The 16,075-nt window shown below is 42.3% G+C and overlaps 1 protein-coding gene across 1 annotated transcript; it reads left to right on the forward strand.

Annotated features, from left to right (window-relative positions):
• Positions 1 to 13,986: 13,986 nt before the first annotated feature.
• LOC124144862 (ankyrin repeat domain-containing protein 61-like) lies at positions 13,987 to 15,351 on the forward strand. The gene has a single exon (XM_046514468.2). The coding sequence runs from the start codon at positions 13,987 to 13,989 to the stop codon at positions 15,349 to 15,351; it is 1,365 nt and encodes a 454-aa protein (XP_046370424.1).
• The last annotated feature ends 724 nt before the right edge of the window (positions 15,352 to 16,075 follow it).

Here is a 16,075-nt window from a genome sequence, read left to right on the forward strand (position 1 = left end):
AACAGATAAAGCCAAACTGCCAATAATAAAAATCACCAAACTGACCAAATTTAAAAACTCTTATCCATATTCTCATAGATTATTTTCGTTATTCTTTGAATTGTTTCAAAGGGAAAAAAGGGGCGGTGGGGTAGCCTAGTGGTTAAAGCGTTCGCTCTTCACGCCGAAGGCACTGGTTCGATTCCCGACATGAGTACAATGTGTGAAGCCCATTTCTGGTGTCCCCCGCCGTGATATTGTTGGAATGAAAAAACGGCGTGAAACCATACTCACTTATTCACTTCAAAGGGAAATAATCACTTTGCACATGCAGATAGTTTTGTTGACCCGTAAACACTTATACATTCTTGGCTTACCCGGGTACTCTCTAACGTGACACGGCACAGAGTTAGAAGGATCCAGTGACATAGGATCATAGCCGTAAGTTATAACTTAACGTGTCCCGTTATGATTCAGGATTAGAACTGGTCTTCAGAAACCAATATAGAGACGACTAATTTATAACGGGATTAGGTGCTCAGGCTCGCTGACTTGGTTGATGCATGTCATCGTATCCCAATTGTGTAAATCAATCCTCAGGATCAGGTTCGATTATTTACAGACATATTGTTGAGTGCGGCGTTAAAGAACAAACTTAAAAATATAACTGAACGGTGTTGAAACTAATCCACGAGTTCATACAATCTCATTAAAATCAGATCTTAGTTATTGCTACCGCTAAACAAGGATCAGAGGACATCCCATTAAGGGTCACGTCAGACCGACCTTGCGCGAACTTTGACCGACCAATGGAATGACCAATCAGAAGGCAACTTTCTCGTGCTTTACGGCACTAATTCTAAATTGGCGACTATGCTTCGAAACATATTTTGACAAATTCTCGATTACAAATTTGAAACCTGAACAAAAAGAACATTCTGGAATGGCTAAAAGATGGTCTAGATTGTATAGATTCAGTCGTTAAACCCGTACTATCGTTCGGAGTTAAAGTTTTCGAGGTTGCATGATTAGAAATCACATTCCGACTGTCACTTTCATAATCTGGTAAGCGATGCTCTGATTGGTCGGATGAAACGTCGTTCTGACGTGACCCGTAATGGGATGTCTTCAGATCTTTGTTCAGCGGTAGCGAGAACTGAGGTCTGATTTTAATGAGATTGCGAGTTCATATTGCACTGCTCAAGGGACCAGTCAAAAGGAATGGCATCAAGTGAAGAATTTTCAGACCGCTTCAATGAATGTGAAAAACAGTTTACTGTCCCAGCACAGCGGCCTCGAAGGTGAGATTATAAGTTGTAGCAGGATCACGAGGGCTCCAAGGGGTCCGGCTCGTATAAAAGCTAACGCGGGACGCATAAAACCCCATCTACCCCGAGTGATCCTGCTCCAACGCTCTTCCCGACATGTTTTAATGTGACATTGTAAAAGAATTAACGCAAATTCAATATTGATTAGCCTGTGCTATGCCACTTGACTTTCGTCGACTCGGAAACAGCGAGCGGCCTTTTGCGTCGAAGCGGGTATAATTATAAGTTTTTTCCTGCCTCTCAGGAGTCCATGTGCAGCCTGTCTCGTGGCGGGATACATGGTATTTTGTCAAGATCACGTGGACCAATCAGATCTCATCCTTCTGACATAGAGGTATGATAACGTATTTTATCAAGATCACGTGGACCAATCAGATCTCATCATTATGATAATGGTTGATGTACCCTCGGGCTTGGGGAACAAAAGCCAACATAGAGATTACATAATTATCAACTCATGTCACTCGAGGGGCCGATGGACAACAAATTTATGTTACCGCACACCCACCGCACAACTAATTATACTGCAGGAATGTCGTATGCTGTTATGCATGCATGATCTGGTCCCAATCGGTAAGAATACAGTCAGCAGACTACAGAAAACAAACAGAGTTATTCCCCCTAGATCTATTTCATTCGGAAAATATCGTATATTTATTATGCCTCAAAGTGAGATTGACCAATCAGAGAGCAGGACTACTGACCCTACATGAGACCGCATACCGTCAGTAACAGCCATCTTGGATTTTCCAACACCCACCTCACATATTTCACATGAAAATGCTGGTATCGAAATTCGTTATTTGACACTGTTTTGTGTTTTACAATCATTAACTGTGATGTGCTAGGGCATTAATCTGTTTTTTAGATCACATTCGTGACTTTATTGATAAAGATGACATTTAAAAATGTCTACAAGGTTTGGCCTCTAAGGTTTGAAGAGTGGGGTCCCTTTGACATCAGCAATGGCTGTCAAACGCTTTGTTAGTAGCACCGATGAGGAAATCTCTGACAAAAGGCAAAGTGTGCGATATGGTTTTCAGAAAATGTAAACTTTTCGGCATGATAAATTCGTTATGGTGTCTTTAGTTGCCGTATACGGTGTCATATTATTTTTATCCACTTGCCTTATCTCGCCACCCTATGGCACATGATTACGGTGTCATATTAGGTGAGCAGAAAGAATATTTGTCTGCTCACCTAATATGACACCGTAATATTTTTCTGCTCACCTAATATGACACCGTAATCATGTACCATAGGGTGGCGAGATAAGGCAAGTGGATAAAGATCTTCCTCAGGTTCAGACTTAGGTTCGAGTCCCACCATTGGTACCATGGTCAAACCCCATTCTCTCTGTCTGCGTACATTGTAGCTAAACTGGTGTAAACTCAAACAAATTCATATAGAAAATCCGAATTATTAAGAATGTATATAATTTTCCTTCAGTCTGTGGTTTCGGGGCAGAGTAGAGAACTGACTTCTAGATGACGTTTGTAGTGTTGGTCATTTAATAGATAGATAGTGAGTGAGTGAGTGAGTTGGGTTTAACGCCGTTTTGAATACTTATTCAGTTCGATCAGGGCGTGTCAGCTTAATGTTGGACGATAGACCGAAGTGGTGCAGATCTCAGACGTATAACACTTTGGTGAAACCCATTTGAAGGCTTTATGGCGGCGGTCTGTTAATAATCGAGTGTGGGCCAGACAGTCTAGTGATTGACATCATGAGCATCGATCTACGGAACTGGGATACGATGACAAGCATATACCAAGTCATAGACGCTGACCATCCGATTTAGTTAGTTGCCTTTTACTACAAGCATGGGTTATTAAAGATCAATTCTAAACCGGATCTTCACGGGTCGTACCATCTTTAAACGTCTTTGAACGGGGATCGAACCACCGACCTTCCGCTCTCCGAGCAGAGGCTGTATACACTAGACCACGGAGGCGGTCAAATAAACTTTAGAATAACACACTGATTAAAGCACATGTAAAATGTTTGTTTCTAAGGTGAGGTGGGGTGAAATTGGGTTTAACGTCGCGTCCAAGATTATTGCACTTATATAGCGACCTGCATGCACGTGTGTGTGTGGCTGCTTGTACTAGGTCGGACTGATGCCGATTTATAGTGCTAGCACACTGAGATACCATGCCGCAATTTAACATGAATACCTCACTCAGACACAGTATACTGACTCCAAGCCGACCAGTCCTTGTTTTAGCCCCTTAATGCCGAGCGCCAGACAAGGTAACAACAAGTACCATCTTTTAACATCTTTTGGTATGACGCGGCTGGGGATCGAACCCCGGACCTTCCGCTCTCCGGGCGGACGCTTTACCTCCAGACCACGGAGGCGGTTTATTTCTAAGGAGTCCATGACAAAGTAAGTAAAGAACGTGAATTGTAAACCTCAAAGTTTGCAATGCGTTAACGATCCAAATATGACATTAAACAGATGTAAAGATACACGTATGCACACCCTTACTTATATAAACTGACGGCCAAAAGAAAGTTTCACATTTAAAACGGAAATTGCAAAATTTTGAAAACACAAGTTCAAACTAAATCAATGCAAAACACATCGTCCAAACACAACAAAGGCCAAAGTAGAAAATGATACACGCCCACGGCACGTTTTTCTTTCTTGAAAACACGTGCCGCTTGGTCAGCCGAACTAAATGTGCAATAACGGTATATAAATGATACGGATGGTATATCAGACATTCACACTGTTAAAAAAACAACGACAGAAATGCCACGGCTGACACCCGAACAACGTGAGCGGGCCCTGGGTATGATACAGACGGGAGCCTATTGCTGTACCTAACCTGATGCAACGTTACAGACTGATCGACATCATACATAAGAACAGGCAGCCCCAGGGTAACTACGCCCAAAGAAGACTGGCACTTGCGTATATCGTATCTCTGGAATCGATTCCGGACAGTGAAGACACAGGCAACACCTCACACCATTCGGGCAATGTGAATGTGAATTTTAATGTGGATTTCGTTGAGATTTTTATCTTTTCAACACATTTTACGTCATCCATTTATCTTTTGTGTTTTTTAAACAAAAGTGTTTTAAAACTATGTTAAAGTTTCTTTTGGCCGTCAGTTTAAAACAGAATTAATACAAACAAAATTAATAGATATCTAATGAACGAATGACAACATAAGGACAGAGTGTCAAGTTCTGTATAGTAGATGTCCATTGTTATTGTTTGTTTCCATGAATGTGTATACACTCTGCAGAAAGGAAACGCAAAAACAATAAAATCATAAATATATGACAGTGTTGCCGATATCCATACCAAATTAATATGAAAAATGAATTCGTCTTTCTTTTCTGCATGGCGGGATTGATTTGTGTGGGGAAGTTTGTGAAATTGTGTATTTTGTGAACATCGCAAAAAAACAACCACGTGAGAGCCTGGCGCCGAAACACACCAACATGACATGCACGTGCAACATCACTTGTTGGACTAGCACGCTTGGACACGAATGGAACGATAAGGACAACTAAAACAGAGACATCGTGACGTGGAAATGACAACGTGTTGGCCAAATGCGCATTAAAAAGTGTCGTTTTTGCTCAACTACTGATTGGAATGTCAGTACAAAAAGTTCTCTTTCGCCACACCTTACATATTTTATGAACCATGCATTATCATCACCAAAGGCTCCCGCCGAAGTGGCTTCCTAAGTGGAAAAGAAGAACTGTATGATTTGATCAAGTACTCATTTCAAATAAAAGAAATATATAAAACTGTGTTTTTTAGTGGTTAAAAGCGTTGGCGGGTGCAGGCCCAGTGTGAACACCTCGTGGGGAATCGGGGTTAGAATTTGTCACTGCAAGCTATTTTGGTCTTAAGAGGCGTCCACTGGAACGGGTGGTCAGTCTTGGTGACATGCTTGATGACGTGTCATTGTACCCCGTGCATCGCTGCTTACAATATCAATCACTGGATTGTCTGATTAACATTCGAGTATTTACAGGCCGTAGGAGTGCTGTGTTAAACAGCAAATAAACAATGTGAGACGCCTTTTCTTAGTGATACTGTCGTGATATGGTAGAAATGTTAAAAACAGCGGCGGCGTAAAACTAAATTCACTTACTCGTTACTGTACCACTGTGATGGTACGTCCATTGCCCCTGTCGTGGTGCAGCTGCCAGGCGTGAGTGAGTGAGTGAGTGAGTGAGTGATTATTATCGTAAAACGCCGCATCAGCAATCTTGCAGACATTCGTGGAGAGAAATGTCTACCGTCTTATGTTGTTGTTTGTTGTTTAACGCAGCAATATTCCAACTATATGATGGCGGTCTGTAAATAATCGAGTCTGGAAAGACAATCCAATGATTGACATCATGAGCATTGATACACGCAATTGGGAAACGATGACATGCATCAACCAAGTCGATCCCGATCCCGTAAGTCGCCTTTACGACAAGCATAGGTTGTTGAATTATTCTACCCCGAATCTCCACGGGACTACAGTCTTATGTAAACAAAAACAATGAATGTGACGTTGAAAATTCACTAAAATCTCAGTCAATTACCACATTTAAAGGTTACTGAATGTTAAGATCTATCACAAACATTCACGCCAACCCAAGGTGTGAGTCAAGTAGTTTTTCTACTTAAAAATAAAAAATGATGTGAGCACAACCGCCTGCTCATCAAACAGACGTAAATCTAATATACACATTCTTCAGCTCAATCAGAATAAAAGTAACATTCACTTTTTTTAAATCTCGACAAAGCCTGATTGAAGTCTTTCATTCAGGTTAAAGAACCTCTTCGACCATTGTGTGTGAGAAAGAGTACGCACTTAGTCTGCTTGAAAACGTCATAGATTATTAGATTTCAAACATATTAGTCAGAAACATGTTATGTTTTTTCGTGGCTTGATGGATGATGTTGCTTCAGTAAGTATGGAAACAACCCAAAATAGATGAAATGAAACTGCATATTGTGTTAGAAAAAGATGATTTATCGATGTACAATTGGTAATGTCCAACACTGCATCAATATTATCCATGGCTGGGTTATTAACGTAGCAAGTGCAAAAGGTTACCATCAGCAGCACGGGCAACCAGCCTGTATCAGTCTTTGACGAAACTGTTAGGTTTTCATGCCGATGCCGATTGTGAAGAATGTAAATGATTGTGAAGAATGTAAAGGATAGCACGTAGGTCAGGGTCGCCCGCTGAAGTCAACCAACCAACGTCTGTCGCTTGTACAGGAGGTAAAGCGTCTTCAGGCACATATCATCATCGGTTTTACCAGTGCTTTGTCACCTGTTTCACCAGCAGATGAGGAAACGACCAAATGTTCTGGGACATTCATGAAGCCATACGTTGGCCGGGATGTTCCGTCTTTTGCAAACCAGTATAAAGAGAATGTTTTGGCCATTGTTGATACTTTAAAATGGATAGGAGACAAAACCTAATGGACGTTTTTTTTAATTAGCATTCGACCTAAACAAACAAATCTTTTTTGACCCGCGGGACAGACTATGAGTAAAATATATGTACCTTGTGGGATCCCTCTATTCGATTTCTGCAATATTTGACTGTTAATACAGTGGCAGCATGCCAAGGGCCATCGAGGTCAAGCTGATTGCTACTTATGATGCAACAACATACTCTATATCTCCCGGGCTCGCATTTTGGGTGAACCTTTAATACCCCCCCCCCCCCCCCCCCCCCCCCCCCCCCCCATCCGTGGGAGGTGGGAAGACATATCCACGACCTGAGTCATTCGGTTCAGGCGGGACATGGACGTGGAAATGTGCAAGCTGGGCTTAACCTGTTTAGCTTGAGAGATCCTTCGGGGTTTACACATTCTGATAATAATATTAATAGCAACAAATGTTATTTGGGATAACACTTTCTTAGTGAAGTACAGATTCTCGTACTTTTAGGGGGTATATTGATAGCCACTTTAGAACTGGCAGGGACCATGAGAATCTGACTGTATTAAAACAAAGCATTGAGATAGCCGCCACACAATGTGAATTCTGCCATGTGCATGAATGTCAAAGTGAAGAAATTAAATCAAACGCGTAAACAGCAGGAGTTACTATGACTGTTAGATGCAGAGACGGTTTCGAGGTGAAAAGGTAGAAGGCTTCTGAAATGGAACCTAGCGGCATTAAGTGAGGCACATATCTTAATAGAGATTTGGAGTAGGAGCGTAGGCGAATTTTAAACACGTTAACCTCGTACGAAGTCGCAAGCGTACAAGGAACGTGTTGAAGTTACTGTATGGCAATGTCAACTTGGCAATGGACAGTATCCCAGTAACTAAACCGGGCGAGGGTGAGGGTGAAGGTGAGGGCGAGGGCGAGGGACAGGGATGAGGGCGAGGGATGGGGGTAAGGGCGAGGGCGAGGGCGAGGGCGAGGGATGAGAGATGAGGGATGAGGGCGAGGGATGGGGGTAAGGGCGAGGGCGAGGGCGAGGGATGAGAGATGAGGGATGAGGGCGAGGGATGGGGGTAAGGGCGAGGGATGAGAGATGAGAGATGAGGGATGAGGGATGAGGGTGAGGACGAGGGTGAGGGCGAGGGCGAGGGCGAGGGCGAGGGATGAGAGATGAGGGATGAGGGATGGGGGTAAGGGCGAGGGCGAGGGCGAGGGCGAGGGATGAGGGATGAGGGCGAGGACGAGGGTGAGGGCGAGGGCGAGGGCGAGGGCGAGGGCGAGGGATGAGAGATGAGGGATGAGGGATGGGGGTAAGGGCGAGGGCGAGGGCGAGGGCGAGGGATGAGAGATGAGGGATGAGGGCGAGGGATGGGGGTAAGGGCGAGGGCGAGGGCGAGGGCGAGGGATGAGAGATGAGGGATGAGGGTGAGGACGAGGGTGAGGAACGCCAGAAACCTATGATTGCGGGTTCGAATCCCGGTTCGCCCCAATAACGTTTCTGAATTTGTCAGCACTATACACTTCTCGTGGGTTTCATCTAAGCGGTAAACGCCTGAGACTTGCATCACTTCGGGCTTTCCTCCCACATTAAGCTGAGAGGCCATGATATAACTGGAATACTGTTCAAGGCGGCGTTAAACCCACTCACTCACCCTCGTTAGTGGTTCATTTTTTCAGGTTTCAGCTGCAGTAACCGCATCTCTGTGCTGTTCCCAATAAACGACTTCAATATTGACACAGAGCCATGGGCTGTCCCATCGTGTTTTCCTAATACATCTCCGATCCAAACAAACACTTCTAAACCCTTCTGCAAAGCACTTTATATGTCCGTACCCTCTCGAGAATTCAAACCGATAAATACTTCCAAAGATGCTTTCCTTGAGTGTTTTAGGAAGCCAACCGTGTTACAGATTATCATTCATGTACGTTATGGCAGGGTTGTGAGTGCGGTATGTTCTGAATAGGGAATCTATTACAAAAACACGGCCCGTAACTCTGTGGAGCGACAAGTCAATATCAAAATCGTTTACAGGGAGCAGCAAAGACACACGAGTTCCACAGCTATGTAGTCGGAGCTCTTAGGAGATGAAAAATAATATTTTATTACAGTACACTGCAATGTTACATGGGATGTGCAACTCGACGTTAATAAGACATATATATATATATATATATATATATATATATATATATATATATATATATATATATATATATATTATATATATATGTAGTTCACTCTACAAAATAAAAAAAGACTGAAAGCACATGTCACGTGTTACATCAACTATACATACAAAATCTTAATGTAAGGAGTGAGTGAGTGAGTTGGGTTTAACGCCACTTTTAACAGTATTCCAGTTATATCGCGGCGTGTCAGCTTAATGTGGAGGAGCCCGAAGTGATGCAGGTCTCAGACGTTTACCACTTCGGTGAAACCCACGAGCACGGGTATGGTGCTGACAAACCTAGAAACATAATCGGGGCGAACCGGGATTCGAACCCACAATCATAGGTTTCTGGCGTGCCCAAGGGACGCAACTCTGCACAGCGAATCGCGGCGCCTTAGACGACTGGGCCACCCGTGCCCCCCTTAATGTAAGGAAGTAACGTTCAAACATTAATGGAATTTATAAGACAGCCACACGACAAATCGCAAAGAACAATAGCGTGGTTTATTTTGCGGTAAAACATTGTTCTATCTTGACGTCATTTCTGGAGATTCGAACATGCGCCCGCAACTTGATGACGTCGTTAGTTGGACGAGATTATTTTTTAGAGGGACGTGTCTATAGTGAGTTGTTCCCCCTAGATGTAGCTGGACAGGGCAGATGAACGCAATGGGCGAACGATCGCATCCCAAAATGGGAGAGATGTGACAATCTGTATTGGGAGAAAAGTCACAGAAAATCGACGTGAAAATTGTGAGAATATGCGGGAAAGACCAAATGTAACCCTCCCGTTCATAAATTGGACTGCTCCGACATTGCCAAGGTCGGATTCTATTCAGGGAGTCATCGTTACTTAAATCCGGTTAAATATTTTCAAAACGTACTTTTCACTAACATCCTTAAAGAGTCTGTACGTAATGTTGATATCTCATATAAGAAATAAACGACTCGTTGTTTATCTTACAATAAAACACTGCTGCGCCGCTTATGGTTTATTCTCCCTGCAGTGTTTTATTGTGCAATAAACAATTCCCACTCGTCGTTTAATTCTTAAATAAAACGGCCAGAGAGTAATCATTCTGGATTATCTGACTACAAATGAAAGGCTATACAGCACTGACAAGTTCTTTCTGTAATGTTTTCTGACATAGTTGGTGAGTTTCACTGTCCATCGAGACATGTTCGTAGACTTTACTAATAATCAATTAGTATTTTTTTAATAGGTGGCTTATCGTCACTAACTAAAAATGGTTAACTGGTAATCAGATATATTTTCATTGCCGGCTTTTGGTATGAGAGAAATACCCGGCATACAACAACACACACTAGGACTTTTATACCTCGGTGAGATTCGAACCTACTACCTATTCATGTGTAGTCCGTCACGCTACCACCTGTGCTTAGGAGACTGTCAACTTTCCTTATCACCATTAGCTTGCTTTATTTGTATATTTTTATTTTAATATTATACCAAGTTAGTTGTAAGTCTTGGTGGTATATGAGTTATGCACGTGCCTCGGAATCTGATTTGCACGTCTAATCTCAATATATACTTAGTCTAGTATAATTATAGATCTCATCCATATATGACTTACAGCCTCATCATATGATCTTCATTAAACACGTTTAAATTCTAAAGATGTTTGGATTAAGGGGATGTTGCGTTTAAGTGGTGTTTAGGCTGTAAGGCGACAGGTCGTATGTTACACCCAAAACATGTTTAAATAGAACACACCGAATCTAGGTAGGCCTATATAACATTCTAGGTTCAAACAAGACTTGCTTTAAGTCTGATATTGTGTTTTCCACTAGTTAATATAATGAAATTTCACTTCAGTTTTGCAGTACTACTTACGCAATGTGTATAAACACATTCCTAAACAAGTCTTTATGTGTTTACATTCTTAATACATTTTTTACAGTGTGGTTTAAGTAATGAATTATACTTATTTCATAAGTGATATTTGCTAATCTTCAGCATGTTCTTGCAATCTACCAAGCAGGATAATAAATTCGTTGTTGACTTACTTTCTGGCCGCTGTGACTAATTTGGTTACGCAAATGTGACCGTCTGGCAGTGTATGGACTAGCACCTAGTCTATGAAGACATTTCTTTAACATAACTGTATTTTTTATTCTTCAAAAGAACCTTTAATCTTCTGCTGTTTTCATTTCGTTTGATCTAGACTTGCCAAGGCTTTTAGTATATATGTAATTATAAAAACAAATATTAGAATCTCATCCTCGTGCCCATTGATGTCAAATATAACGTCAACGAGAATCGGAGTTTTAAACTTTTATCAGCACATGTTGATAATTTTATTTGATGTCAAAATACACTCGTATGGGATCTTCCTTATCTCACCCACAGAATCCATAATAAAATGAAATTTCGTAAAGTATGATTTTATCAGCAGAAGGTGATACTCAAATAAACATTTTTCTTTAAATTCTCATTCTTTCATTCGGTGTGTGGCGCGGATCGATCAGGCTATTCATTTTTTTCATACCAGCTAACGTTAGTGATACAAACCACCCGTGAAGATCCAGGGTAGAGTAGGTCTTCAGGAACCCATGCTTGCCCTAAAAAGCGACCATGCTTGTGATAAGAGGCGACTAACGGGATCGGGTGGTCAAGGCTCGCTGACTTGGTTGATGCATGTCATCGTATCCCATTTGCGAGGATCGATGCTCATGATGTCAATCACTAGGTTGTCTGGCCGGTGTACCGGCCAAGAAGCCTTGAGTCCCCAGACACCGTAGGCCGGTAGACCGGCCAAGCCGAAGTCACGTCAAAATAGTTTATAAGTATATGAGTCTACCTGTCATATCATTCATTTATTAAATCTATCACATTTCACGATGTCTGAAATACGTATTCCATTTCAATTTATCATATTTTATCGATTAATTATATAAATATTTATTATTTCCCGCAATGTTATTGAAAATATAATTCTCGGACACACACTTCGACAACGGGTCCACATCGAACATGTCAAAGAGCAAAATAAAGACGTTTCAAGCAAATCTTTAACTACATTATACAAATAAATAAATAAAATCAACAAAAATATATCTAAAAGATGTCAAACTTACATCTAAAGGAACATATTCTCGCCCATAGGCCTACACATGGGCCACACCTCGCCCATTGGCCTGCCCATAGTGTAAATATTGAGTTTTTGAACAATTTTTTTTTCATTTTTTCTTCCTTGGCATGTTCCCATGAAAACAGCATGTTTAATTTTGTAAATACCTTTGACCGAGACTGGGCAAAGACCGTAGAGTTTCTGGACTAATGGGTTTCTAGAATTAAAATGGGACGTGTTGTTATATTTTCCATCTTTTCGTGCGATCGCGTGTAATGTAAGACTTAAGTCAAATGACATCTCGGCTTTCGTCGCCTCGATTTCTCGGCTCGGACACGATGTTTAATGCCAAAATATATGCATGAAAAATCTTTGTCACAGCTCATAACCTAGCACGATACATCCACGAAGTTCCATATTTTTATTATAGATCGCGATTTCCTGCTTAAAACGGTCAAAATAACACGATTTAACAAAATTCTTTCGTCAAATTCTGAAATTCATCATACACGAGGACGGTACCATAGCTGTAATTTGATTGGCTGCCTTAGTTCACATTCTCAAATTTGATCAATCACGAACCTTGTAGCAGATTTCGGCAATAAAGCGTCATTAGAAACCAATTTTTAGCCAATGAAATCCCGTGTTAGAGCTACGAAATGCCCCCAGGCATTCTATGATAAATGTTGGCTTCATCTATCACACAAAAGTCTCTTGGAACTCGGTGTCACAGCAGAAAACGCTTCTGGTTGACTGGTGACTGGTGTCAATTCCATTCACGATATCTTCAATTCAAAAGGTGACTATGCTTGTCGTAAAAGGCGACTATGCTTGTCGTAGAAGGTGACTATGCTTGTCGTAAAAGGTGACTATGCTTGTCGTAAAAGGCGACTATGCTTGTCGTAAAAGGCGACTATGCTTGTCGTAAAAGGCGACTATATATGCTTGTCGTAAAAGGTGACTATGCTTGTCGTAAAAGGCGACTAACGGGATCGGGTGGTCAGGTTCGCGCACTTGGTTGATGCATGTCCATGATATAAATCACTGGATTGTCTGGTCCAGACTCGATTATTTACAGACCGCCATCATATAGCTTGAATATTGCTGAGTGCGGCGTTAAACAACAAACCAAACCAAAATCAATTCAATTCAAGATATCTTTAAAACAAATGAAGATATCTGTAATGAAAACGGCTTGCCATACGATCGTACTGTAGCGCAACGACAGTCGTTGGTTTAAGTTAAAGTATGTGAGTTGCGACAACCTTAGCGCTACGATAGTTTTGTGGAACGGACGCCTGAATTCTGAAGGTAGACCGTTGTATGGTATTAAATTCATACGTTTCAACTTTTGACGTGTTTGAAGTATTATTATGTTGAACTCAATTGGATTATGCCCTGGGTCGTGTAGGTGTCAGCCTATTCACATCAACAGCGTAATTCTAAAAAACGTTATAAATGGCAAGTAATAAATAAAATACTAAACTCGCTCCCGTGTAAAACAAATTTTATGAAACTCGTGAATAGTTGTGGTATTTGACTCGCTTTCGCTCGTCAGATACCACAACTATTCACTCGATTCATAAAATTGGTATTGCACGGGAGCTCGTTTGGTATTCCATATTAAATTATTTACTTTGTCATCACTTGATTGTCTGGGCCAGACTCGATTATTTACAGACCGCCGTCATATAGCTGGAATATTGCTGAGTGCGGCGTTAAACAACAAACAAACAAAGAAACTTAACTATGTACATGCAATAACTATGCATCGACTTTGAAATATATGTTCGTTTGTAGTTGAAGCTAAGTTCACAGTCAGAGGGAAACATTGTGTTCGACATTGGCGCTTTATCAATTATGACGTCATATCTAATGACGTCATGTACCGATGACGTCACAAAGGACGTTACACGTTCTATCTAAATGTTGCATGTTCCAGCAAGCGTGAATCTACTGTGAACGTTTATGCCAAGTAAACATGGGCGACCTTGTCAGCAAGGAAGCGGTCCCGGATGTCCCGAAAGTTACACCTGCCTTCAATGACATCATGATATCCGATCGATACGGAAGCGAGAAGGCTGAGGATGTGTCGTGGCGCAGACTTCACGATGCTATCGTCAACAACGATATTGAGCGATGTCGCAGCATCCTGCGTGACAACATATATCCAGGTAACATGCACTCCCTAGATTCATGGATTAACTCCCACCCCCGGGGAGGAGGCCGCTTCACGCGCACCGCACCGCCCCTACACCTAGCCTGCATGCACCGACGACCCCAGATTGTAAAACTGCTGCTGGAAAATGGAGCAAACCCGTATTCTTGGGACAATTTTGGGCGATGTGCGGTTGCCGTACTCTTGGAATACTGGCCCCGGATCTCCGTCGATTGGGAGGAAATGGGGGACACTGCAAAGAAATCACGTGAAGAGGAAGAGTTTAAAACTCGTGTTTGGCAGCAACATCAAAGATCACTTGGGTGTCTAAGACACCTCCTGAACGCTGGGTTCGATGTACGCGTTGCCGCCAGCACGTGCCAGAAACAGTCAGTGCTTCACTTGTGTGGCAAATTTGATTTATCGGAACCAGTAAATATGTTCCTGGAGAGGGGAGCGGATTTGGAAGCCCGGGACTATGAAGGGAGAACTCCGTTGTTGTACGCCGCGTCCATAGCCCATGGTAATGTGTATCAGGAATTGCTGACGTGCGGAGCAGATGTGAGCTCGAGCGACTACTGTGAGCGACAGGTTCTGCATTACTTGTGCGACAACCCCTCGAATCATCACAGTTTAGTGACGCATACGATCAACCGGGGCGCACGTGTCAACGCACTCGACTTTACAGGTGACTCTCCGTTACACCGAGCTGCAAAGAATGGATCTCCTGAACACATCCGGGTCTTACTACACCTCGGAGCCGACCCCGACTCTCTCAACAATAGGGGAAGGTCGCCACTATTTCTCTTACTTCATCGACGGGAAAAGATCGTCATGGCAAGTTTTCTTCCTCTCCTGATGACGTCATGCAGAATAAGAATCCGGGACAATGACGGAGACATGCCGATGTTGCTGAAACGCCGTGGTTTCAGTGACCTCTCGCGGCGATTGGAGGAACTAAGCAGCACACCTCCTTCCCTGATGAGAACTTGTCTTGTAAAAATCCGAGCCACACTCGGTATTGAGCGATGTGAAATGGGCGTGGTGGATTGTCTCCCCCTGCCAAAAGTTCTACAAGACGGCGTGCTCGGTTCTGACGAACTGTGCCTCATTGCCGCCAACATTCACCCGATATTCTTGCTGGAGACAAGGGCAGACAACCTCAGCACTGACCTGTCCGGAAGCTGATCAGAAAGCAACAGAAAATGAACGGTAGACATGCTCAACGGTCTCGTACTCACATTTAGTCTCCATCGAGACGTACGTTGTAATCACTGAAACTGAGACTTTGTGTGTTTGTGATATAAATTTAATATTTAATTAACTTTTAGATGTGTTTACAACATAAGTTTGTGAGAAATGTGACTTTGCAGAACTGGAGAAGAGAAACTTGATTCCAACTTGGGTCGCCATCCTGGCGTATATAGCCCCTCTGTGAGTGATGACACAGGGTTAATGAACTACAACAGGTTCGAATTAAAGTGTACTTAACAGAGATATTCAAAAGTTCAAACAAGATGTTAGCTGAGCTCATCCGTCGTTTCAGAAACAAGTCAAATTTCATTTCTGTTACTTCTGTGACTGCAATCGGAACCACTGCTTGATTCCGCTGGGACTGAAAACTGAATATATTATATATAAATGTTCATTCAGATTAAATAATATAATTAGGTTTTGTGTCTTTTGTTATGAACATTATATTGCACTGCAGCGTTATATGTTATATAACCGGTATATATATATAGTTTTGCGCAGAGTTGCGGCTCTTAATTGTGCCAGGAGGCTATGATCATGGGTACGAATCCCGGTACGTCCTGTTCCTAGTTTTATCAGCAGCATACCCCTTACACGTGGGTTGCAACGAAGTGGTAAACGTCTGAGACCTGCATCACTTCGGTCTTTCCTCCCACAT

The sequence above is a fragment of the Haliotis rufescens genome, unplaced genomic scaffold (genome assembly GCF_023055435.1).
Source record: "Haliotis rufescens isolate VD_foot unplaced genomic scaffold, xgHalRufe1.0.p SCAF_8, whole genome shotgun sequence".
In the NCBI taxonomy this organism is placed as follows: Eukaryota; Metazoa; Mollusca; class Gastropoda; order Lepetellida; family Haliotidae; genus Haliotis; species Haliotis rufescens.